Source organism: Nyctereutes procyonoides, unplaced genomic scaffold (genome assembly GCF_905146905.1).
Source record: "Nyctereutes procyonoides isolate TBG_1078 unplaced genomic scaffold, NYPRO_anot_genome, whole genome shotgun sequence".
Lineage (NCBI taxonomy): Eukaryota > Metazoa > Chordata > Mammalia > Carnivora > Canidae > Nyctereutes > Nyctereutes procyonoides.
The window spans coordinates 3,571,166-3,598,525 of NW_026575041.1; the positions used below are offsets into that span (position 1 = coordinate 3,571,166).

Consider the following 27,360-nt stretch of genomic DNA (forward strand, 5'->3'; position numbering starts at 1 on the left):
CCCTCAGCTTTTTCCCTAACACTTCATTCAGCTCAAACACCAGTGAGGTTTCCCTGATCTAGACTATTAAATAATGACCCCTGCCAGTCATTTTCTATCATATTGCCTTGTTTTATTTCCTTCGGGTGGCTTATCATTATCTGAAATGTATTTCTTCGCTTGTGTGTCTGCCTCTTCCATGAGCATGAAAGCTCCGTGACAGCCTGCACCCTAATTCTTGATCACTGTTATAATTCCTAGCTCCTCAGACAGTGCTCACTGTCTTACTGAATTTTTTTAAAAAGTATGTATTTATTTTAAGTAAGCTCTACACCCAACATGGGACTTGAATTCATAACCCCAAGATCAAGAGTCACATGCCCACCAAGCCAGCCAGGTGAGGTGCCTCTGAATGCTTTTTTATATAAATGAAAATAAATGGAGGATAGAATACTTGGGTTATCTGATTCATATGAGGAGTGAATCCTAGACTTAATTAAGACTCTGAGTCCTTGGAATTTAACCACATTAGTATTTTTATCATCATTATTATTACTTCATTTATTATCATCATCCCACCACCATCATTATCAACAATGGTGTTGTATGGCACATGGGCATTCTTATTCTTTATCAAATGAATGAATGGACAGACATCAACTTTACAGCCAACCTCAAACTACCTTTATCTTACTTGCTCAAACTATCTCATCTTACTTGCTATACCCCCCTTCCCTCATTCTAATGTCTTACATGTACTATGTTCCAGCTACTCAGAAACAATCATTTTCACTTAGCACACCATGTCTTCACATCACAACACCATGTGTTGGCTTATTCTGCTGTTCCTTCTATTTGGACTTCCTATTCATTTTTTGATAAATTCTTCCTTTAGGACCCAATTTTGCATCCCATCCAGGTAGTCACTCTCTCTTCTGTGCTTCAATGTCACTTTGCCTGCACCATTGTTGAAAAATCTTTTCCTGAATTATAGCTGTTTGTTCACATAGCTGCCTTCTCCCTGAGGTAGAGAACTCCTTGAGGACAGGGACAGGAAATTTTCTTCTCTGTGTTCTCAGGAATCATTGTGGGCTTGCCACATGGCAGTTTCACAGCACTTGTTGAAATACATCTGGAATTGGGCGTAGGCTACCTGCAGAGAGCCCTGTGCTAGGTGCTGGAGGAGTTAATGTACAGGCTGGTCCAAAACATAGTCCCTGGCTCTGGTGCTTACAATCTAATTAGAGATACAAGTCCTTTTCATAGGAAGAAATATAATTAAAATCTAGTGTAGTCTAGAATTAAATATGAGACAGGAGAAAGCTTAGTGTGGTGGAATATGTATAGGGCTGGACTTGGTTTCTGGTTCCTACTTTACCATGAACTCACTAAGTGGCCTTGACACATTATTTCTCTTCTTGAGACCTTGGTTTTCTTCTCTGTAAGCGAAGATATTTGATGAGAAGCCTTGGACGATTTCTAAAGCCAGATTCCTGCTCTGACATTCCGATTTTGGCTCCATGGAAACTAGGTGGAAGCGATGTGGCTAGAGCTCAGTAGTCTCGGTTTGCCCCCTGGTGGTTGCTCAGCAACATCACAGTCAGGGAGACAGCTGTAGGCTTTTCCCAGGGATGGAGATAGGAGAGCTCAGAGCCTAGTAAACAAAGAACTGTCGGACAATGATCATTCTAGAAGAGAACCAGTCAGGTTTTGCACTGGTCACTGGTAAGATGGGTAGAGAATCCTATCCTTCTGCAGATCAGAGGAACTTGGGTGATCATGCTTTCTGATTTCAGCTTCCTGCTGAACCCATTTCATACCTGTTTCTTTCCAAACCAGTCAATCTTTGGGCGGCTGCTTTGTAGTCCCTCTGACTTTTTCTTCTGCTCCCGTCACAGTGCTTTCTTCTGAGACAAATTCTTCATTCTGGTCAGTATAACTATATATCCATTTATTTATGACAAAATGGGGGTTTTTCTCCCTCTCACTCTTTTCCTGGAGAAGGGCCGTGAGCCAAAGTGAAGGTGGTAGAAGGATTTCTTTGGTGGGATAGGGAAAAAAGACAGACTAGGACAGAATAAGACATGATTTACACTGTGAAAGGTGATCAACTTTAGCAGAGAAAGGGCTGTCTTTTAGGTATTTCACTCAAAGTGGTTTTGGGAAGGGCCATTTGCCCATTTATCTCTTTATTCTCTATATATTAAACCTAAAGGACTTCTTAAAGCCACCTCTCTTCCCTAAAACAAGCAAACAAACAAACAAACACACACACACACATACCACAACTAAATCAAAGATGGAATTGGTTGCTTGGACTCTTGGACCAGAGCCTAGAGAAAAAAGAAAAGGGACTCTGAGGGTAGGGAAGAGAGGAATAAAAACCAAGGGGAAGGGTAGGAGGGGCAGAGAGAGAGACAGAGTGAGAGCAGTTGCTGATTCCAGGTGGATTTATTGGTATCTAGACAGGAAATTTAAGAAAACTAAAGAATAATTTTTTTCACCAATGTGCTTGTTCGCCAAACAGAATTTTTTCTTTTCTGACAATGCACTGTGCTTTGAGCCTTGCTAGACATTAAAGGCATGACTAAGGGGATAACATTCATTCATCCCACATTATCTAGAATGTGGCAAATACTGTACCCAAAGCTGGCTCGGCCAAACAGGCTCATACCTTGTCTGCCTTATTCACTGCTGAATTCTCAGCAGCTCTAATATCCTGCCATGTAGCAGATGCTCAAAAGAGATTTTGTTGAATAAACGAATGGTAGCTGCCCTGTACTTTGTCCAATGATAGCTTAATTCCATGAGGGTACGAGGAAGGCTGCTTGTTTTTATTCCTCACTGATGATGATAGGATTGAGAATTATTCTTATAAAATACAAATCCATATTACTCCTTCAGCCCCAATGTTAAATCTTTCAGTAGTCCCTCAATATCCTGAGTTTCTCTGTAAAATGGAGACAATACCATACACACCTCACAGGGCTACTTTAGGTCTAAATAAGATAGATATATCATTGCTTAGCATGTTCCCAGAATATAGTAGTTGCTCAATAGATTCTACTTCCTTTGATTCTCTAACTTTCTAGCCTAATGTCCAATCTAGTGTTCTAACCTAATGTCAGTCTAGTTCTTTATCATTCTCACACAGGAATACCAGGAAGGCCATCTCCTCTGTCTACTTGGTGAACTCCTCCTCATCCTCCAGAACAGAGCTTGAATGTCCCTCTTTCTGTGAAACCTTCACCCCACTTCCTCTTCTTTCTGCTTCTTCATTACCCTGTATATGTCTCAGTTACAGAGCTTTCCATTCTGTTATAAATTTTTCTGTTATAATTACTTACTTATACTTTTGCTTCTCTATTAAGCTGTCAACTTGAGAATTACAGAGACCAAGTCTTATTTGTATTTGTAGAGTGTTCAGAAAGAGTCTGGAGGAGGCTGAGAAGATGACAGAAGGGGTTAGGGTAGCTTTGGAAAAAGAACTGCTTCTCGGGGCTCCTTTTAAGCCTCTGCCTTTGGCTCAGATCATGATTTCAGGGTCCTGGGATGGAGCTCCTAGCCCCACATCATGTCATCATGTCGGGCTCCCTGCTCAGTGGGGAGTCTGCTTCTCCCTCACTCTCTGCCCCTCCCTCTACCCGTGTTCTCTCTCTCACTCGCTCACTCTCTCTCCCTCAAATAAATAAAATCTTAAAAAAAGAAGAAAAATCTCTTCTTCCTCTGAAACAAAAGGGAAGTAACTGAAGATGAGTAATAGTAAGAATGTAGCCATCTTTAAAGCAAAAGGGAAGATGCCAAGTCTCCAGGGGAAATCTGGCTTGAGGGAGGAAGAAGAATACAAGAAGATGTTATCCCAAGAGATAAGGAGGGTAGGGGAGAGGTGGCACTGGGATGGTCTGATCCTTCTCCTTCCTAGATGTGAGGTCTCAGGAGGGACTCAGCACCTGGGCTGGTAAGAAGGGGTCATTGCACCTGTGGGGAGAAAAAAACCTGTCCCCACAGAACTAGGCTGAATGGCCTTGCTTCACATCTGAGTCTTTCAGGCCAGCTGAGAGGAGCTAGAGCCTCTAATTGCTGGGAAAAAGGAAGGTTTGCAGTGATGTGTATGAGGAGTGCTCAAAGGCTAGTGTTGGTGTGGAACCCTGGACACACTATGAGAAGGAGTGCAGGGAATCTGAGCAGCAATTGCAATCCCCAGGAAATATGGTAGGAGTGGCACAGCAAAAGCAGCTGGAGAGGAAGCATTGGTATGTAGGCTGCACTGCTATTTGTTCCAACTGGCATCTTTGAGGACTGCATTAAAGTGAATCTGTGAGTCCCTCTTCTCTTGGTGGTCTGTGGTACAGGTTGGGGCTTAGAAACATAAACACACGCAACCCTGGCTCATTCTACTCTAGGCTATGGCACTAATTTTAGATAGTTTTGTAACTTTCAAAGCACCCTTGTCAACCATTTTCAGGTGACACTTCAGAAACAACAAACCAGGGGCGCTTGGGTGGCTCAGTGGTCGGGCATCTGCCTTTGGCTTGGATCATGGTCCCAGGATCCTGGGATCAAGTCTCACATCAGAGCCTGCTTCTCCCTTTGCCTATTTCTCTTCCTTTCTCTCTGTGTTTCTCATGATTAAAAAAAAAAAAAACAAAAAACCCAAAACCAAAACCAAAACCAACAAACCAATATCTCCGTCAGAAAACTTCGATGCAAACAATAGAAATGGTGAGAAATTTAAGGAAAAAAGAATTTACTGGAAGGATACCAAGTTGACAGGAAGGCTGGAGAGTCGGGTGTGGAAAATGGGTTGTAACCTAGGAAGTCCCGGCAGCAGGCACCACAACAGTTTGTGCCTAAAGAAGAATCTGGAATGGCCACCATCACTATGATTGGGACCCCATCCTCCCAACCACTATCAGGGACCCAGTGTGGGTGGACACCTACTGTTTCTGTTGCTCTGAATAGTTCTAAACTTGTCAGTATGTCTCATGTCATTCCCTGAAGATTCAAAGTTCAGAGAGGTGTGGCCAGGTGGCCAAGCCTGGGTCATATGTCATTCTAGCCACTCGGGGGGGGGGGGGGGGGGGGGCAGGGAGAATTATCGCCTTGCTTCAGCTTCCCTATCCTTCGCAATACTGCAAATACTGCATAGCATGGGGGCACTTCCCTGAGTAAGAAGGACTGGATATGCTGATGGCAAATGAAATAAAACAAAATGTCTACCATGCCCTCTTCTTTTCTTTTCCTTTTCATGTATTCTGTTTTTGTCAGTTGTCAATTGTGATCATAATCTCAGGCTCCTAGACTTGACACGTTAGAATCATCCTCATCGCCCTCATTTTCCCACACAGTGAATAACTCTCCAGATTTCTTAGGTTTGCCTTGCCTTCTGTCCCTGCTACTGCTTTAGTAAGATTACTCTGGCAACGGCATAGAGGAAAGAAGAGACTGGGAGAAATTGGGAGTCAGAATTCTAGAATGTTAGAGCTAAAAGAGCTCTGAATTTATCTATCGTAGTGGTCTTATCTGGGAGGATTTATAAGAATTTCTATGGCATTAAGAAAATACACATGTTGGTATTCTACCTTCAGTTTGGGGGTTCAGTGGATCTGAGGTGGGATTTTGTTGCTGTTGTTGCTGCATGTGTGTGGACCTTTCTGAGGTGCATACCAGGTTGAGAACTGCTGAATTCCAATACCCTTGTTTTAAAAATGAGACTGAGGGTGCCTGAGTGGCTCAGTTGTTTAAGCGTCTGCCTTTGGCTCAGGTCATGACCCCAGGGTCCTGGGATGGGGCCCCATGTGAGGCCCCCTGCTCAGTGGGGAGTCTGCTTCCCTCCCTCCCTCTATTGCTCCCCTGCTTGTGCTTTCTCTCTTTCCCTCTGTCAAATAATTTTTTTTTTTTTTTTTTTAATGAGGAGACTGAGGTTTACAGAGAAGTTATCAGCTTGAAATCACACAATGAGTTAATGAGAGGGGTAAAGGGACCAGGACCAATCCCAGATCGCCTGGCTTTTGGTCTAGTGCTATTCAGACCTCTTGTTTTTTCTTCCCTCTGCAAAAGATAATTTCCTGTCTTTGTTTCCAAGAGAGCATGTTGCATGTCTATCGTTCAACTCTTCCAACACTAAACAGGCTTCAGATTAAGAACCCCAGACTGTCAGAAGTGAGCCCAGACCAAGGGCCCCATTTCTTTCTTTCTTTTTTTAAAAGATATATTTCTTTATTTGAGAGAGAAAGAGAGTGTGCTTGAGCAAGCCTGAGGAGGGGCAGAGGGAGAGAAAGAATCCTGAAGCAGATTTTCCAATGAGTGTGGAGCCTGATGTAGGGCTTGATACCAGGACCCTAAGATTATGACCCAAGCTGAAATCAAGAGTTGGCTGCTTAACTGACTGAGCCACCTACGCTCCCCCAAGGGCCCATTTTTTATTGTAATTCACTTGATCTCTGGGCCACAGGCCTCCCTGTCAGAATCTGGGCAAAGTATCCTCAAGAATCTTGACTGGTGGGCAGCCCCGGGGGGCTCAGCAGTTTAGTGCCGCCTTCAGCCCAGGGCCTGATCCTGGAGACCCGGGATCGAGTCCCATGTCAGGCTCCCTGCATAGAGCCTGCTTCTCCCTCTACCTGTGTCTCTGCCTCTTTCTCTTTCTCTTTCTCTCTCTCTCTCTGTGTCTCTCATGAATAAATAAAATCTTTAAAAAAAAAAAGAATCTCGACTGGAGAGTGAAATGAGGAGGATCCCTCGATAAAGGACAGTCCAGCTGAAGCCATACTTCTATGTTTGCTAGGATTCTGACTGGGCCTCTGTACACACACGGTCTTGTTTCAATTACTCAAAGACTCTTCTTCAATTCTTGACTGTTCTTTAGCCATCTGGTTCTCGTCTTGGGAATCTACTTTCCTTTTCCTGCTCTCTGACTTACACCAATCACTCTGGCTTACCACTAGTTCATACACTGTTTCTGGGCAATCTCATGGAAACCCAGGGCCTCTGGTGCCTTCTGTGACATTACATTGCTTTTTTGATTTTGTTCTCCTCTAAAATTTATGCTTTTCTATAAAGATTCCCAACAGGAAATGCCATTTGTTTAATTCCTCCTGGTCTGTATCTACCTTATTGCAAAGAAAGCAAAGGGTGGGATTATTGCTATAGTAGAACCATCTATCAGAGGGGAGCCATTTTTTAAAATCATATACCCTCTGCATCCAGAAAGGGGGCTGCCATCAGTCTGAGCACCTCAGTTGGTGACTAGCCCCAGCAGGGATGACATGGCCAGAGCTGTCCTTTAGGAAGCAGCTCTAAGAGCTGTAGAGGATGGATTGGAGGAAGAGAGGCTGTGGGCAGGAGGACAACCTAGAGGAGCTACTGTAGTAATCTAGGTGAGAGATAATGAGACATGATTTGGGCAATGGGACTGAGAGGAAGAAGAGAAGATAGGAAAACAGTCAATTTTGGTGGGAGAACTGGCAGGACTAAGAAACTGACATATCTGAGGATGAGGGAAAAGTAAAGACCACTCGGTTTAGAGCTTGAGGTCCTGGGAGGATAGTACCTTTAATAGGATAAGGGGAATAGGAAATCAGCTGTTTTGTAAGATAGTGATTTTAGTTTTGTGCACGAGGAACGGAGACATCCAAGATAATGTTTCCAGCAGGCAGCTGAACGTGCAGGGCTAGACTCAGGAGGTCTGGGCTGTGGATATCAATTTGAGAGTTTAAGCTGGAAGAAAGTGTGAGGCGAGGGTGAGGCACCCAAAGAGAGAAGAGGACAAAGGCCAGAGCCTAAAGGAATGCCCACATTTAGGCCCCAAACAAGGTGGAGAGTTCAAAACAGCCTGAGACAGAGCTAAGAGGTTGAGAAAAAAAACCCTGGAAAGTATGGTTTTGCCAGCCAAGAGAAGGAAGTTCTGGGAAGATATGGATGGAGAGGAGGACTGACAAGAAGCTGTTATTTTTGGTAGTTAGCTGCTGGTCGCAGGAGCTGGTCACAACAGCTACCCTTAGGATGAGGCACTGAGGGAAGGTTCTGGATAATTCACAGAATCCCCGCTCACTTTAGCCTTAGTTATCAGGGTACTGCAGGATAAATACGTGTGATTACTTCATAAAGTTTAATATCACTCAGAATTTCCAAATCCCTCAGTCCTCAACTTCATCTGGTTCAATAAGAGGAAATTGCAGAGACTGGAGGGCGAGGCTGAAGACGGCATATAAAGTAACTAATAAATATTAATGAAGTCCCGCTCTCCGCCAATCAGGCCCCGGGAGAACCTTCTCCGGGCTCCCTGGGGCCCCGCCCCCTCGTAAATATGTAGATAGCCCCGCCCGCCGCGCGCAGCCCCGCCCTCTACTCTTCTCCCTCGCAACGGACTCTCCCTTCACACGGGAAACAAGATGGCGGCGGCAGGTCCGAGTACTCGGGCCTCTTCCGCGGCGGCGGCGGCAGCTCTCAGTCGGCGGGGCCGACGGGGCCGCTGTGACGAGATGGCGGCAGCCAAGACTGGGGCCCCGGGCGCAGCCTCTGGCCCCGCACTGCTGGTGTTGCCGCCGCCGCCGCCGCTGCAGCCGCCGCCGCCGCCGCCGCCGCCGCCGCCGCCGCGGCCGGAGGAGTCGGGCTGCGCCGGGTGCCTGGAGACCCCGGGGGAAGCGGCGGCCCTGCCGTGCGGCCACTCGCTGTGCCGAGGCTGCGCCCAGCGCGCCGCCGACGCCGCGGGCCCGGGTTGCCCGCGCTGCCGAGCCCGCGGCCCGGCTTGGGCCCGCCGTCGGGCCCGCGACGACGGCCAGGCCGACGCGGAGGTGCAGGGCGAGCGCGCCCGCCGCGGCCACCCGGAGCGCTGCCGCCCGCGCCGGGACGGGGGCGCGGCCGCGGCCGCGGCCGCCGCGGGGCCCAGGCCGGAGCAGGAGCCGCGCGCGCCGGCCGCCGAGCCAGGTGGAGCCTCCCGTCCTCCCTCTGGGGTCCGGGGCGAGGCCGAGCGCGCCCGGCCCGGCCTGGTTAGGGGCTTGGACGGTCCCAGGCCGTCCTCGAGCGGCCGAGCCGACTTCTCGTTTGGGGGTTTGCAGCTGGTTCTCGGCTTTGACGTCGGGATCAAGTACGGGCGGCTCGGATTTGGAGGGGGCCGTGAGGGGATCCGCGCCGCACGGAAGTCAGAAGTTTGGAGGGAAACCTAGCGTTCTCGCAGCAAGTTGGGGCCGGCTTGCCACGGCGCGGGGAAGAAGGGTGCCGAACTCTGCGGGGGCGCTGCGGGGTCAGAGGAGTGTTCGGCTGGGTGCTGCGTGTAGGAGAGCTCGGGGTCCAGCCGCGCGTCCCGAGGGGGCTGCTGGGCCCGAGTGCGCGGGTCGTGAGGGGCGTGGAGTATCCGGAGTTGGGGGGACGGGTTGCGTTTGAGGGTGTGGAGGGAGCTTTTCAGACTTCGTGCCGAGTGCATTGAGGGAGTGAACTCCCATGTGCAGTTTGCACAAAGTCTTGAAAGATGCATGCCTGTGCACAGCGCTTGGCACATGGTGAGTGTGGAAGCAATAAATCACGGTTATTTATATATAATGGTTCCAGAATCTTATAAGCTCCAGTAGTGCTGGAGACCAGCAAAACAAAACAAAACTTGGATGGGGTTTAAAAGTTTCGTAAATGGAGATTGGTTGGCAGGGGCTGCTTGTAAGCTCCACGGCAGTGTGGGTTTCCGACTGTCATCCTGGCAGTTAAAAGTCTGTTGCAGGACTGTTGCTTTCAACTTCTTTGCCTTTCTTTTTTTCTTTTTCTTTTTTTTTTTTTTAACCTTCCATAGCCTGTCACTCTTTGGTGCTGAGCTTGACATAGAAAGTGTCCGGTAAACACCGCAAAACCAAACTGTGTTATCACTTAGGACTCTTTTGAGACCCTTCCAATCAGCACAACGTCTAGAGCTCTTTGATAAGAAATGCTCACTTAAGAGGAGATTTTCAGGAGGCATTATTAGGAAAGGCCAGATATTTGCGCCTCTTGTGTTGGGAATCCTGCAGTGTGTTATTTTCAGTAGGGAAAAGAAGGCGTTGCTTGTGTATGGAAATGTAGTCTCTAGAAACTGCAGGTTCCAAAATGCAAGTCTGTTTTGGTTCAAGCAGACACCTTCCACTGCCCTAGGGTACTTTATTATTATTATTATTTTTATTTCTACATCTTATTTCTCTATTTCTTATTATTTCTTGTGAGCTTCACATCAGATAGGTACTTTTATTTCCATTTTACAGATGAAACTGAGGCCCAGAGAGGTTAAGTAACTTGCCTGAGGATGAAAACCCGGTTCTGTCTGATTCTTGCCCAAATCAGGCAAGAAGGCCTCCCCAGATATCATCTAATTTGTGGGTGATGTGTGAGGATCTCATGCTATTTAATTTGCTTCAAATTCTGAGATTATGATTAAAAAAAAAAAAAGTATTTCACTGGTTTCCCTACGAGTACTATTATATGGTCAAATAGGATAGAAATTTCTATTCTTATTTCTAATGTCTGGACTCCTTTGTGAAATAGTCTGAAATTTGACCCATGTGAGGGAGTGTGGCTCGATAATTTGTACAAACTTTTTCCCTTGAACAAATTTGTCATAAAGTGTATCAGTAATTAAGGAAAATTATATAAAATGAGATTCCTAATTAGGATCTATTGAATCACTGAATATCCACCAATTATTTTATGTATTTATGAGGACTGTGATGAAAAATATTTTTCCTTAAATGTTCCTGTTGGATCATTGAGTATATATGATTACAGGCTTATAAGTCAAATCATTATAGAAGAATATTCCTGAGCAGCGTTTGGGAATTCTAGTTTCAGTGGGTTGTTTGGACTCCTTGAAGTAATATACAATTTTTTAATTTAAAATGTTAATACACAGTTCATTCACATCATACAAGAATATAAGGAAGTATGCAATGGAAAGCTTCCTCCTACCTTTTACTCATTTACCACTAACACCAAAATTCTCATTTGTTCTTCCGGTTTCCTTATGCTTACACATAAAAATTCATGTACATTTATTTTAGTTTTTGATCTTTTTTACACAAAAGGTTGTATATTGTATACACTGTTCTGTAACTTGCTTTTTTCATATCAAAATACATTGTGGAAATCTTGTCATATCATTATATAGAAAGTTTCTTCATTCTACTTACAGCTGCCAGGAATTTCATTGAATGGCTTTAACAGTTTACTTAATCATCTGTTGGTGGACATTTAGGTTGTTTGCAATCTTTTGCTATTATAAATAGCTATTCATAAACTGTTATATACACGTGTATGTGCATTGTTATGGAGAGGTCACCTGTAACTTTTACCAATTCTCAAAGTGTTGCAGAAAGAAAGCTGGGAACCATTGTTTTAACCCAGGTCCTTCGTTCTACAGAAGGGAGGACTGAGGACTAAAAGAGAGTAGACAGTTATCAGCTAATGGTCATAATGAGTTAGTAGCAGATAAACAAGGACCGAAAGAGTAACCCATAAAGAAGGGCTAAAACATACCCTAATTCTCAGTTAAATGCTGATGATGGCTTTTCATAGGGAAAAAGTAAAAGATACCAGTTTCATAAATATTTACATTGTATTTTTGAGTGGGAAACAGCAACGGAATTAGCAGCTTTAGGTATATTCACAAGTATATTGCTTAGCAATATTCTTTTGGCATAGTTAGGCCAGTTGATGAAAGAAAGGTCAGGCCTGCTTTGTAATACTGGAAATTAAATTTTGTAGTAAATGATTGGTGTTTAAGAGAAATTCTTATACTTTTGTTGTTGAAGCCCCATGGCTCTTTTGGAATGGAATTGTCTATGAAATAAGTGCAAGAGTTTGTGCTTGTTGAAAATTTTGGTTGTGTTGGTGACATTTTTGTTTTTTGCTAGCTTCTTGGCAAGCTTTAAAGTTCAGAACCTTAAGGACTCCTGTGTAAAATGTTTTGTTTTATTATATACATTGTCAGTTTGCTTTTGGATATAGTATCAATTGATTTGTGCAACATTGTGCGAAGGCCACTGCAACTTTATGTTCCTTGAGGATCTATATAGCTCATTGCATATACTGATACAGTATTTGGACTGCTTTGAGGAATATTCACAAGTATATAATGAATGCCCGTGCTGTGCCAGGCATTATTCTAAGTCCTTGGGAGACATTAGTGAATGAAGTATTCAAAGATTTCTTCCTCTTGAAGCTTATATTCTAAATTTAGAGACAGTCTTGGTCCACTGATTTTATTTATTTATTTTTTAAAGACTTTATTTATTTATTAGAGAAGGGGAGAGAGAGATTGAGAGAGAGAGAGAGGCAGAGACACAGGCAGAGGGAGAAGCAGGCTCCATGCAGGGAGCCTGAGGTGGGACTCGATCCCTCCTGGGTCTCCAGGATCACGCCCTGGGCTGAAGGCGGTGCTAAACCGCTAAGCCACTGGGGCTTCTCTAGGTCCACTGATTTTAAAAAAAAATGTAGCACACAGGCATGCATAGGTACCTTTGCAACTACAGTTGACCCTTGAACAACAGGAATTTGAACTCTGTGGGTCCATCTGTACATGGGTTTTTTTCAATGAATACGTTACAGTGCTATAAAATGTATTTTCTCTTTCTTAGGATTTTCCTAACATTTTCTTTTCTCTAGTTTTATTGTAAGAATATAGTATGTAATGCATGTAACACACAAAGTATATGTTAATCAGCAGTTTATGTTATTAGTAAAGCATCTGGTCAACAACGGGCTATAAAGTTTTTGGGAAGTCAAAATTTACTGTGGATTTTTGACTGTGCCAGGGGTCAGCACCCATTACCCCTGTATTGTTCAGTGGTCAACTGTATATACAACAGCAATACTTAAGTCTCTTTGGTAATAATTAATGAATTTTAAGAATTCATTTAGTCTTTTGATTTGAAATCAAAAGTGATCATTCTAAATTACACTGCCTTTGAACTTGAAACCAAGACCTTTTTATTTCTTTTTCATCTACTATGGGTAATAAAGAGAAAAGCTAGACAAAGACCAGTGAATGTTTTAAATTGGCAGTTAGTACTTTAAAAAAAAATGTTTTTCGTGTTAAAAGTGCATTTCAAACATTGAATAGTACCTTATTTATCTCTTCAGTTTAATCCTACCCAACCTCCTTGTTCACTTAGGGTTAACTTTATACATTTAAAAAATTTCCTCTTTCTGTGACAAACAAGTAGTTCTGGTTTATTACTCAGTTGGCAGACAATGTTTGCTATGTGTGCAGCCTAAATTGCATTTAGAACTAATGAATAATGAAATCATGTGATTGTAGTGTAAAAGGACAAGAATTTCCCTTAGCTGTAAGGATTTGTTTTAAAATGTATAAAATGACTCAACTTTTTAATTCTTAATGACACATATTCCAGAATTTGAACATGTCTTTATGTGTTATACGAATGCAGGAAACAACTCAGAATGAGATTACCTCACCAACTAAATATTAATTGCCATTGAAGGAATATCTCTATTCTATAGAATTCAGGATAGAGCAGCAGGAATTTAGGAGGTGTTTGTTTTTGTTCATTCATATTTCTACTCCTGCCTAATTTGCAGTTAATCTGGATGAGTTGCTTACTTACCCTTGAATTCATTTATATGAGTTTTTTTGGAGTGTAGGATATAGGATATGTTTGTCAAATATTATCCCAGTAATTCAATGAGCATTTTGGGAGCACATACTCTGTAAGATAATACAATAAAAAAGATAAATAAGACTTGGTCCCCATTCTTTGGGATTCCACAGTGTGGTTGGACAAACGCCTTACCAAATAACATTACAAAGTGGTAAGTGGGTTAAACGCATAATGCCAACAGAAGAGTATAGGAATGGGATAAGTAAGAATCTGGAGGAAAGCTGAGGAATTTGAGCTGTATGTTGAAAGGTGTAGGAATTCACCACACGAAGGAAGAGGGGATGGCCATTACAGGCAGAAGAACCTGCATGTACAAAAGCATGAAGCCTCTTGGCATATTGAGGGACTGACATGGAGTTGAATATAGATGGAATGTGTGACTGGAGGGGTCAGGAGAAGAGAAGGTACTGTGGAAGTTAGATCACAGATCACAGGGCATGGAATGTCATGACAAAGTAATTTGAGATTTTTTTTCCTGTAGATAGGGCAGAGCCCTTAAATATTTTTTTAAGGATGGGGAGAGACAGAGAATCTTAAGTAGGCTCCATGCCTAGTGCGGAGCCCAACACAGGGCTGAGATCATTACCTGAGCCGAAATCAAGAGTCAGACGTTTAACTGACTGAGCCACCCAGGGACCCCTGCCCTTAAAGATTTTTAAGTAAGTGGAATGACATCATAATGTGCTTTAGAAAGACAGTTTGGTTGGAGTTTGGAGGAAAGATGTGAAGAGAAACGAAGAAAGGAGTCCAGTTAGGGTGCTATTTTGGTAGTTCAGGAGTAGACAGATGAAGAGGGGCTGGACTAAAGCAGTGGCTTTGGGGATGTTTCCTTCAGTCATGTGTTAATTTAGTAACTATTTGAGACCCTTCTGTGTGCTAGGCACTAGAACCACAAATAGAATAAAAACATTCTTTCTCTTCAAGTCAGTGTAATTGGGAAGATTGGTATATAAACGTGCCACTGAAATGTGTAATAAATGCAGTTATAACCGTGATGTAGAAGGCAATAAGGTATATATTAATAGAGCAAGTTAACGGAACAGGATCTGGAAATGGATTGCCTATGTTTGAATTCTAGCTGTGCTGTTTATAGCTGTGTGTCATTGAGTACATTGCTTATCTCTCTGTACCTTAATTTCCTCATTTAGAAAATGGGGATAGTAATAGCGAACGAAATCATAAGATTGTTAAGACTAAATGAGTTATTAGAATGTATGGCATATAAAGAGCTCAGTGAATGTTAGCTGTTATACAATTCTTTGAGAATCAAACTCAGATGGGTCAGGAATGGCTTCAGTAAAAGATACTTGAATTTGATATTCAGTAGGTGGATGAGGACAGGATAAAGACAAGGAAAATCAGTATATTTAAAAGCACAGGACTATGAAATAACAAGGAGACTTCTGGAGATTGTAAGTAGGAGTGGTTGGAGCATGGAGTACATGTGGGAGAGTGGAAGGAGATAGAATTCCAGAAATAAGCAGTTACTAGGTAATAGTGGACTTTAAATGCTGTGCTCGGGAGTAAGGATCCAGTGAAGAGTTTTAAAGAGGAGTTCCATCTTTGTATTTTAGAGTAATTACTAGTATGGGGTTAATGTAGCAAATGGATTGGAGAGCCCAGATTCTCTTTTAGCAAGATGGCTAACTGAGATAAGAAGACTCCTCTCCCCGAAATACCCAGAAAAGCTAGATGATATTGAGCTAACATTCCTTTTAAATGCATTCCTGAGCTTGCAGGAAAGACAGAAAAATCTCCAGGTCCTAGAAATAAAAATGGAACTAAAAACCAAAACTTTAGTAAGCCCTTGAGTTCATGCTGTGTTGCTCTGGAGCAGGGTGAAGGGGTGGGGTGAGGGGTTATTTCTGGTTTTCTGTTCCTAGTGGATTGAATTTTAACCATGCAGAAAAAGGAACCAAAACTAAGACTTCTGCACAAAACTGGGATTCTTATGTGCATTCAAAGTGAAAGGGTGAGTAGAGAAAAATCTTCCCACTGACACAAGGTAGTAATAAGAAATCTTGTCTTGATTTACCTGGGCTCTGTGCAGAGAGGAAATGGGACAAAAAGCTTCCTGAGAAATTGAAGCGCAAGACATAAGCTTTGCTCATATTTGGGATCTGGATTTATATTATATGATTTAAGTATCACCATACTGAGAAATTAATGTACAAGCTGGCCCCAAAATAGCAATACCCCTGGGTCACCTGGAGAAAGGGAAAACAAGACTCCAAGGGGTTTTCCCAACTCAGGCCAGAAGAGATTCTCTAAAAAGAAGTAAGCCCAACTGAAGATGAACTTATAATTAAATGTGACACGAGAGGAAACCATTTTCTAACATAAATGAGAGCTGATATAACAAGCAAGAGGATTATATCTCTGGGAACTGGGATAGTAGGATAGCAGCTTGAAGGATAATTTAAATTAGCACATTTTAAGTGACTAGAGACATTAAAGAATTAATTGACATCCCAGGAAATGAGTAAGACATTATGAAACAGGTACATTTGAAAAATATAATAAATGAAAAATATAACCAGTGAAGTTAAAAAAAAATCTTAGTAAATGAGCAATAGCATATACAGATGAAGAGAAAATCAGCAAGCTGGGAATCCTGAGAATGCAAAACAGATAAAGGAAAATCTGAAAGATGAAGAATAATGAAAGATTAAGAATACCCCAAGTTGGGATCCCTGGGTGGCTCAGCGGTTTAGTGCCTGCCTTTGGCCCAGGGTGTGATCCTGGAGACCCGGGATCAAGTCCCATATCAGGCTCCCTGCATGGAGCCTGCCTCTCCCTCTGCCTGTGTCTCTGCTTCTCTCTCTCTGTGTCTCTTATGAATGAATAAATAAAATCTTTAAAAAAAAAAAGAATACCCAACATCTAATAGTAATTACAGAAGGAGAAAAATAGAATGAGGAGACATGGAATTGAAAGAGATGATGACATGAGAATATTTCAGAATTAGTAAAAAGACATGAATCCTTAGGTTTTAGACTTAAAAGGCCCTAGAAAGAATTAAATGAACAAAACAACCCCATATATTGCAGTGAAACTGTAGAATACCAAAGGCACTTTAAAAAGCAACCAGAAAGCAAAGACAAAGGAGCAACAGGCTGAGAACAGACATCTTGTAATCAACAAGAGAGGCCAGAATTTTGGCTTCAACAAGAGAGATCTGAATTTTGTACTCAGCTTAGTTATCATTCAAGAGTGAGGGAAAATTAAAAATATTTTCAGATAAAAATACAGAGAATTTACCATGATGTTTCTGAAAGAAGCATTATACTAAATACACTTCAGGAAGAAAAGAAATTAACAGGGGAGAAAGGATACAAGAAGTCATGGTGAACAAAAAAATCAGGTAAACTAAGCCAAGATTGACTGTATAAAACAAAAATAATTATGATTAATTGTGGGGGCTAAAACCAAAGTGGAGCTAAAATATTGGACAAGGATAAAGTGTAAGCTGGGAGAGAAAGTGATCAGTATTAATGAGTTCTAAGGTTCTATATATAGTTCAGGAAGAAAGAGATATTGATTAACTTTAGGCTCTCCGTCAGATGCATATTAAAAATTTAAAGGTTACCACTAAAAGAAATACAATGCATAACTTGATCTGCTGCTATATATATATATATGTATATATATATATATCTCCATATATTTACCAAGTTAGAGAATATACATTCTTTTTAAACAAATGTAGAACATGCACATAATTAGGCACAAAGAAAGTTTCAACAAATACCAAAGATTGCTATTTAAACCATGTTATCTGACCCCAATACACTAAAATTAGAAATTAATGATAAATATAGCCAATCCCCCTCCCAGTCCATGTTTGGAAATTAAAAATGCGAAAACAAACTTCCAGATAATGTATGGTAAAGAACAAAATCATGGAAATTGGAATATATTTAGAGTTTAGTAACAGTGGAAATAACTATCTCAAAATCTGTGGAATACAACTAAAGCAAAACTAAGGAAAATTTAAGTGCCTATATTAAATTTCATTGAATGTTAAGATGCCATCATTTGTAAGATATACAGACTTTTTTTTTTAAAGATTATTTCTTTATTTATGACCTGAGCGGAAAGCAGATGCGTTAATTGACTGAGCCGCCCAGGAGCCCTTTACTTAGACTTTTTAACTTTATACTTACTGAAAGAGCTCTTTTTTTTTATAAGTCTTTGTTTTTTTAAACTCTTTTTTTAAAAAAATATTATTTATTCATGGGACACACACACACACACACACATTGAGAGAGAGAGGCAGAGACACAGGCAGAGGGAGAAGCAGGCTCCACGCAGGGAGCCCGAAGCGGGACTCGATCCCCCTTCTCCAGGACCACGCCCTGGGCCAAAGGCAGGCACCAAACCGCTGAGCCATCCAGGGATCCCCTGAAAGAGCTCTTATAAATTTATTTAGATATAGATTTAGCTTACCAGTTGAGCATATATTTATAAAAGGAAGTGAAGTAATAATTTGTAGAATATTCCTGTTTTTCATGATTCTTCTAAATCAGGTTTTGACTGAATCATGGAGATTTGAGTCTTTCTACATAGTATTACTTACTGTGTCATAGAGAACATTTGTGATACAGTGTTTCTTAGAAGAGTTTCCCTATCTTGGTTAGGGATGGTTAAATGGTTAGCTATCTCTACCATTTTCTTTGACATTGCTGGCATCCATCAAATTTTGATGCTGATGCTTTCTTGAGCATGCCAAATGGCTTCAACAAAAGGTTTTCAGATGAGACTCTTAGTTCTTCCTCAGATGGTCTATAATAGGCTTGTTGGCTAATAGTGAGAGGTTACAGTTGTTCAGTCATGCCACCAGGAATAACCAACAAATCACTACATTTTTTTTGGCAAGCTTATTCTTTAATTGTCTTTATTTATACATAAATAAGCAATGACAGTGACATCATCACTACTCCCTGGCTGACAGTGATTATAAGACTTCCATTGTAAGAAACATCCCAATTTCAGAGATGTTAATATGAAGAAATGTGTGTCCTAGAATCTGTAAGGTATTTGAATTGAAAAAAGACTGAAAAATATATTTTTTAAAGATTTATTTATTTATTTGAGTGAGAGGCCAAGGGAAAGGGAGGGAAAGTCTCAAGCAGACTCTGCACTGAGCACAGAGCCCGACGCAGGGCTCGATCTCATGACCCTAAGATCACAACGTGAGCCAAAACCAAGTCAGAAGTTCAGTCGACTGTGCTACCCAGGCGTCCCAAGACTGAAAATTATTGAGTTAAGTGGCCAACTGAAGATAGAATAGTAATAGCAGATTAAACCCAAAGGAAGAAGAAGATAGGAAAGTATAAAGATAACAGAAATTAATGGACTAGAAAACAAACAGTGAAGAGGATTAATAAACTGAAAATCTAATTCATGGAACTAATACGAGATTTATATCGTAGACAAATCTCTGGCAAGACTGGTCAGAGAAAAAGAAAAGGCATAAATAATGTTAGGAATGGTATTGGGAATACAACTATAGATATGATAAAGATATAAAAACCCCATAAGTATAGAATATGTCATGCTTTTGAAAAGTATAAAATAGTCAACTTCCTGGAAAATGCAACCTGTCACAGCTTACTCGAGGATAAATAAAAAGTATGAATAGAAATGTAACTTAAGAAGAACTTAACAGGGGATCCCTGGGTGGCTCAGCGGTTTAGAGCCTGCCTTCCGCCCAGGGCGTGGTCCTGGAGTCTCAGGATCGAGTCCCATTTCGGGCTCCCTGCATGGAGCCTACTTCTCCCTCTGCCTGTTTCTATGTATCTCTCTCTGTGTGTCTCTCATGAATAAATAAATAAAATCTTAAAAAAAAAACCTTGAACAAATAGTAAAATCTTCTCACTAAGTAACATGGGGATGTAATAAGCAAAATCCAGAATGTGGGAAACTGTAGGATACATGGTCCATTTGCTTCCACAAATAATGTGAAGAAGAAGAGGAGGGGGAGGAAGAGAAAGAGAAGAGAAAGAAGAAGAGCAATAGAAGGGAAACCTGTAGATTAAAAGATACAACAAATTTAAGTGTATGAATTTATTTGGATCCTGATTTGAAAAACTATAAAAAAGTTTGTCAGGAAATTGAATACTCTTTCGATGTTTGTTGGCATTAAAGATTATGAAATTTGGGATCCCTGGGTGGCGCAGCGGTTTGGCGCCTGCCTTTGGCCCAGGGCGCGATCCTGGCGACCCGGGATCGAATCCCACATCGGGCTCCCGATGCATGGAGCCTGCTTCTCCCTCTGCTTCTCTCTCTGCCTCTCTCTCTCTCTCTCTCTCTCTCTCTCTCTCTGTGACTATCATAAATAAATAAAAAAAAATTAAAAAAAAAGATGAAATTTTTAATGTGACAGTAGTTTTCTGGTTACATATTTTAAAAAAGTCCTTTAGGAGAGATACTAAAATGTTTATAGGTAAGATGATATGATGTCTGGGATTTGCTTCAGAATCATTCCTTCAGGGAGAATGGGGGAGGTAATGATTAGGGGATTAGATGAAATATGATTGGCAGTGAGTTAATTATTGAAGCTGGGGGATGGATAGGTTGGGGTTTATTATAGAGGTCTAATAAATATTTGAGATTTTTCCACAATAAAAAGTGGAAGAAAACTTCTATCCATTAAAGAAGTACCAGGCACAGGGTTTTGCAGGTTACCGGAATATTACAGGATGGGTAATCCTTATGCTGACAATTCCAGGGAATAAAAGTGTTTCTAGATTTCTTCTAGAGGGCTTTTATAACTTGATATCAAAATCACACAAGGGCAGGATAAGAAAGGAAAAATACTGGCCAATCTCATGAATGTATATTTTAAAAATCCCAGATGAAATATACACTAGTAGTGCATTAAAAAAAAAAAACAACAGCCAAGTAGCATTTATTCCAGTAATGGGAGCTCAGTTTAACATTAAGAGTCTAATGTAATTCACTATATTAATGAATTAAAGGAGAGTAAAACCATATATGATCTTTTCAATAAATTCTTAGAGGAGCAGTTGACAGAATATGCCACTCATTATTTAAAAAGCTAGAACAGGGCAACCCCGGTGGTGCAGCGGTTTGGTGCTGCCTGCAGCCCGGGGTGTGATCCTGGAGATCCGAGATTGAGTCCCACGTCGAGTTACCTGCATGGTGCCTGCTTCTCCCTCTGCCTGTGTCTCTGCCTCTCTCTCTCTCTCTCTGTGTTTTAATAAATAAATAAAATCTTAAAAAAATAAAATAAAAAGCTAGAATACTTGGAATAGAAGGGAACTTCTTTTTTAAGTGGGATTTATTAAAAAGGATATTTAGTGGCCAAGAACAGTCAAGACCATTTTGGAGTACATTGCTTTACCAAATATTAAGCTATTATAAAGCTGTATTAATTAAAACAGTGAGGTATTGGTATCAGGATAGTTGGATAACCAGTGTTAAATAATTTAAAAATCAAAAAAATAAAAGAGTCCAGTAACATGCCCTCATATATATTTATTTGATTGGTAGATGACAGGTGGCATTACAAATCAGTGGGGCAAAGACACTGTTTTCAGTTGTGGATAGTTAGCTAATGATACAGAAAACAAGAAAAAAAAATAGATCTTTACCTTATACCATACACAATTCCAGATTAAAGGTCAAACTATAAAGCTTGGGAAATACTACAAATGTCTCTGAAAATGGAGTAGAGAAGTATTCTTCATACAAGCAGCATGAAAGAAATATTGATAATTTTTGGACACATTAAAACACTTCTCTATGATAAAAGGTAATAGAAAATAAACCACAGGATGGAAGAAAATATTTTCTTTTTTTTTTTAAGATTTATTTATTTAGTCATGAGACACACACATAGAGGCAGAGACATAGGCAGAGGAAGAAGCAAGCTCCCAGTAGGGAGCCCAATGTGGGACTCAATCCCGGATCCCAGGGTCACGCCCTGAGTTGAAGGTAGATGCCCAACCACTGAGCCGCCCAGGCGTCCTGGAAGAAAATATTTTCAATGAAATAACTGACAAAAGATTAATATCCAAAATATATGAGGAAACTCAAATCACTATGACAGACACCTCATTATAAAAATGGTGAGGGGATTTGAGTAGACCTTTCACAGAAGCAGGAAAACTGAAAGGCCAATAAACGTCTGCAATGATGTTCACTATCATTGATAATTAGGGAAATGCAAGTTAAACCCAATCATGAGAGGTCATCAAACTGGCATAATTTATTATTGATTAGTGACAATAATGGTGAACTACATGCTGCTGGAGAAGTATAAGCTGGTATAACCATTTTGGATAGCAGTTTGGCCATACCTAGGAAGGTTGAAGAGATACATTTCTTGCCATATGGAGATTCCATCAATAGGTGTCTGCCCTATATATGAATATGTGTATGACACTTACGATATATTCATGAATATATACCTATACATAATTACAAAAAAAAATTTTTAATGATGCTCACTATAGTACTGGAAAAAGTAGTAGCAGCCATCTTTGAAAGGAAAAAAGGATAAAGGGATAAATTACAGTTGAAACAATTATTGTTTGTCTCTCCAGAAAAAAACGTTAATATACATTTCCTGCCAGACTCTACTAGCCTTTTTACAATGCTTAATTACTATATATAGCTTTTTAATGATAAGATTAGTAAAGAAATGGTTTGACTTTCTAGTGATAGGGTCAGACTGATGTTTAATCACTTTGGTGATTAGGGAAGTTTCTGTTGCCTCAGGATATCACTCAGATATCCTGTAGTATCTGAAATTCAATACATACTCTCTTTCGGTCTCTTATTCTTGTGGTTCTTTTAAAATGCAAGTACTTCTGAGAGAGAAAAAGATAAACTTGTTCATGTAGGATAGGGAGGTTTTATCAGATTTATACATTCTTCAAGTTGGAATAGTTTTGGAGAGGGAATTCACATTTATGGACTTTCCTTTGTACTAGGTCCCATATGTTAGGTTTTATAGTTTATTTACTAGACATTTATGGAGTATCCCATATGTATAACACCTTGAACTAGATACATAAAAGGATAGACTTGAAGAGAGCAAGAATGTTTAGGAGAAACACCTAATCACAATAACTGTGCCTCAGTCTATTTTAGAAGATTGGATTAAAATAAGTTATACAGTTATGAAGATATGTAAGGAAAGAAGAGTGTTTTCTGATTATTCATACTGATAAAGATGATGCAAGACTGTCCAGTTTCAACATCTAACTATCCTTCCTGGTTTTCCAGAGGAAATGGATAGTATTATTGTGAAGATCGTTGTTTGCAGAAGCTGAGGTGATTTATCCTAGATTGATACTTTCCATAGGGCTGATATTAGTTATTTTGATTTGAAAGGTCCATAGTTCTTAGGCTAAGTAAAGATTCTGTTTATTTTATACCCATTTATTGAACTCTTGTGTCTATATTATAAACTGATCCTGGGGAACGTTGGAGGTCCTCCTGATGACTTTTAAAGAGCAGTTTTGGGAGAGTGGTGTAACAAAGAAGGCCCTAGTAGCATGGGTTAAAGTGAGAAAGGAGAAACTGAATATATATATATATATATATATATATATATATTCTTTGTAGGGGTTTGCTGTAAAGGGGGGCAAGGAAACAGGCCAATACCTTCTGGGGGACAAGAGCTTAGGAGTTTTTTTCTTCTTCAGATAAATAATATTAAGTCGTTTGTGTATTATCATATTAGGGAGAAACTGATGGTGCTGGGGAGAGTAGAGGAAACTGATGAGCTAAGGTTATGAAGAGGTGCGAGAAGATGTGAACTGGAACACCAGGGGGAGATTGATCTTACACATAAATAGGGATACTTTTCCCATTCTGGTGACTCTACTCATTGCTGTCTATATTTGGACAGTTTTAATGGTTTGAAAGTTAAGTTTTGTGGTGATTCAAAATCTGCTTCCCTGGTGTTAATATTCAAGTACTTAAAAACCATGATTATTTCTATCTAAATTTTTAGGTTAAACTTCTCTAATTAATCTCTTTGTTCCTCTTCCTTTGTTACCAAAGGTTCTGGTCATACTGCATTACTTAAAGATATTGTAATATACTATGCTTTTTGAATACTTTTTGACCTTTTGTCACCTATGATTATTCTGCCTGGAAGACTCTATCTTCCTGTCAAATTATACTTAAATTCTTTTAAGGCCCAGGTGAAATGTAAGTGCTTTGTGAAATTTTTTCTCACTCGCACAAGAGTCACGCCACCACATAAGCATGTGTATCAGTCATGTCACTGAATTTCTGTTCCTCATTTGTGTATCTGGCACTACAGTGAACTCTCTGAGGTCAAAGATTATGTTTCTATGTATTCAGCACTTAATATGGTACTTAAAATGTATTAGATACACAGTCAATGCTTAATGAAGGAAAAAGAGTCTTTAAAAAAAGTCCCTAAAAGTTTTTGATTATTTCATGATTCTTATACTGTTCTGGTCTTCTTTAAATATGCCACACAGAGCTGACCCTCATACTTCAAATAATGCCTAACTAGTATAGCGGGTAGTGAGGTTTACTATCTCTCCACCTAGAGGCTAAATTCTTAATACTGCTAAAGATTGCATTAGCCTTGATTATACTGAATTTGTCAGCAACAAACCTGTTGGGTTTTTGTTTTGTTTTGTTTTGGCATGAACTGTTGTCAAACCATCTTCCTCATCACATGTACTTACCACAAAATTTTTAAGCTTGCAGATAATTCATTTTCAATTTTGGTTTGGTTTTTATTTTTCTGAATAGCAGTGGACTTATTTTCCTTTCACTTCTGTTTTGCCATTTCTCTTGTGTTTTGTCTGGTGTTCCATTCTGTAAAACTATTATAATAAAAACCTCAAAAGGTTGGACTTTTTTAGTATACTAAAGTTTACCTTTGCCTTAATTATAAAGCAAAGCTTTGCTAATTTTAGCTTCCTTTAGACAACAATTTCTTTGAAAGACTTTAGTATGAAATGGTTCTAATGGTATTAAAGATCTTTTTATTGGTTCATGCAACAAAAAAATTTTAAGCCACTGTCTTATACTGAGACATATATCTAAAGATCATCCCTATCTTCAAGGAAATCTCTTAGTTTAGGGAGGCAGAAACAGACAAGTAATAAAAATACAGGTAACAAATACTACTACCATCGAAATAAGTGCAGAATGTTATGAGGGCCTACAGGAACCAATTGTCATTCTCTCTGGGTTAGTGGGAAAGGCTTCACAAAGGACAGGGCGGGGTTTTGAAGTAATCATATAGTGAGAAGGAGAAAAACCATTCTGGGAAGAAGTGGCGCATATAATGTCCTAGAGGAGACAGGATATGGCAGATCTAGGTATAGTGAGATATGTTAAGGTTGGGGAGAGGAGAGGTATTGCAGGAATGGAAAAATGTAGCTGGAGTCTTGTTTACAAATCTTGGAAGTCAGTAAAAGTTAGTAAGCAGGAAGATGATAGGGTCAGGACTCTTATAAAGAACTAAGAATACAGTATAGATGAGAGAAGGAAAGACCAAGGAGTCCAACAGGCCAGTTGGGCTACCAATTTATACACCCAGAATCTGTACCAGTAGGTATCGGAGGATTAGATGAGAAAAACAACCTTGTTAAAGTAGATACTACGCCCATTTTATGGATGAAGAAGCACAGACTTCACAAGGGTAAAGACCCTTAGTATTTTTCCAGTGGATGGTAGATTTAAATGCATTGTGATATGGTTCCAATCCTGCACTCTTTCTAATATTGCTATCATTCCACCTTGTGGACTAGCATGAATGATTCTTTGCCTCAAACAGCAGAAATTAAGTCCAAAGGATTTTGTGCCAGGGTGATGGATATAGTGGGGGCAACCATATGATGGTCTTGTTCCACCTAGATCTACAGGGCCTTCATCTGCTGTATTCCTATACCTCTGTTTGCTTCTGTGATCTCTTATTGTGTGTCTCCTATTGCTTCAACCGTGCTGATCTAATGCAAGCTGCCAAACTGTCTTATTGTTTGGGCCATTTCTGGTTTCAACAAGGAAGCAGTTGTTTTCACTCTACTCTTGTTAAATACCTGCTCTTGCAAATCCTGTTGATCTCTACTCTCTTACTTTGTCTTTCCCCAATCCATGTGTCTTAGTCAATTTGGGCTGCTATAACAGAATATCACGGACTAGGTGGTTTATAAACAACAGAAGTTTATTTCTCATGGTCCTGGAGGCTGGGAAGTCACAGATCAAGATGCTAATTAGATGTGGAATCTTTTGACTTAGTTCATAGACTGTCATCTTCTTGCTGTCTTCTCACTTGGTAGAAGGGGCAGGGGAGCTTTCTAGGGTCTCTTTCATAAGGAAACTAATCCCATTCATAAGGGCTTTTGCCCTCATCTAATCACCTTTCCAAGGCCCCACTTCTAAATGCCATCACATTGGGGATTGGGATTAGGTTTCAACATAAGAAGCTGGGGGTGTGGGGGTGTGTGTGTGTGCAGGGGATGCAAAAAGCACCAGGGGCTGATAGCTAGAGTCAGTAGGCCAGATCTAGCCTGCTGCTAATTTTTGTAAATAAAGGGTTTTTTTTTTTTTTGAAACATAGCCATACTCATTCATATTGTCTATGACTACTTTCACGCTACATCAGCAGAGTGGACAGTTGTGACAGAGACCTTATGGTCTGCAAAGCCTAAAATATTTAGTATCTGGCCATGAGCCTACAGCCCTAGGCTGCTTGTTATTCTTTCCAGATCAAGATACAAATCAGGTTAATTCTTTAAGCTAAAGGAACAAAATGCAACTTGAAATTTAAGTATTATCATTAATTTTTTTAGCAGTTAATTTAGTAAGTACTTTTGAGTTGCCTCACTATATAAAAAAAAATCTTTGGTGCCTTTTTTTTCATTGAATTCCTTATATTTTCCTACAATTCTAAGAAATTTTTATCCCTGAAAAATGTTGAGTGGACTTTTTCTTTTACCTTACAGGGAAGTTTCTAACATTTAATGAATATCAGTTATGTAGCCAACACTGTACCAGACACATTATATTAAATCATGTTTAATCATTCATAATGGTTCATTTGAGGGAGATATTATCCCTTTGGGAATGGGGAATACTGAGGGCTAGAGCAGTTGTAGTGTGCCCAGGGTCACCCAGGTAAGTGAGTGATAGTGTCTAAGCAGTCTCCTCAGCCCAGGATCTTTGTACTTGTAGAAGTTATCAGGCATACTCATGTGGCTGGTAAAGAGCTTTATTAAAAACAAAAAACGAAAAACAAAACACAAAACATTTAACTGAGTGACTGACACAGGTTCCGGATGGAATCCCAAAAGTAGCTCCTTTATACTGTACGCAGGGGAGATTCTGCCCAAATTTTTCATTGTTTTCACAGAAAAGTAAAGAACACCCTATTCCCCAGCTTATCTTTTTGACCCGTACAACTCTTCTTTTTTTTTTTCCTGTACAACTCTTCTAAGCAGCCTTTCTGCTCTAGCAAAACCTATTTATTCACTGTCCAGCCTTCATACTTCATGCTTTGTTGTTCACATGAATTGCGCTTTCTCCATCTGTTTGCTTATCTAAGTTTTACCAGTTAGTCTCTGCTTCATCCCACCTTCTTAAAGCCTGCCTCTCCTTCCCAGCCTTGGTTCTCTTCCTTCTGCAGATGGGCGGACACTTACTGCACTGTTTGCTTATAAGCTTCACTTAGCGGTTGTTTACTTTGTGACATTGCATCTGTCATCGTCTCTGTCCTTTTAAGAAA

General features: G+C 40.3%; 1 protein-coding gene across 1 annotated transcript in view; it reads left to right on the forward strand.

Moving 5' to 3' along the window:
* Positions 1 to 8,364: 8,364 nt before the first annotated feature.
* Positions 8,365 to 27,360, forward strand: part of RNF169 (ring finger protein 169) — an 81,329-nt gene continuing 62,333 nt past the window's right edge. The window contains exon 1 of the mRNA XM_055320342.1: positions 8,365 to 8,904. Coding sequence (XP_055176317.1) covers positions 8,370 to 8,904 — 535 coding nt within the window. The 5' untranslated portion in view covers positions 8,365 to 8,369. The remainder of the gene's footprint in view (positions 8,905 to 27,360) is intronic.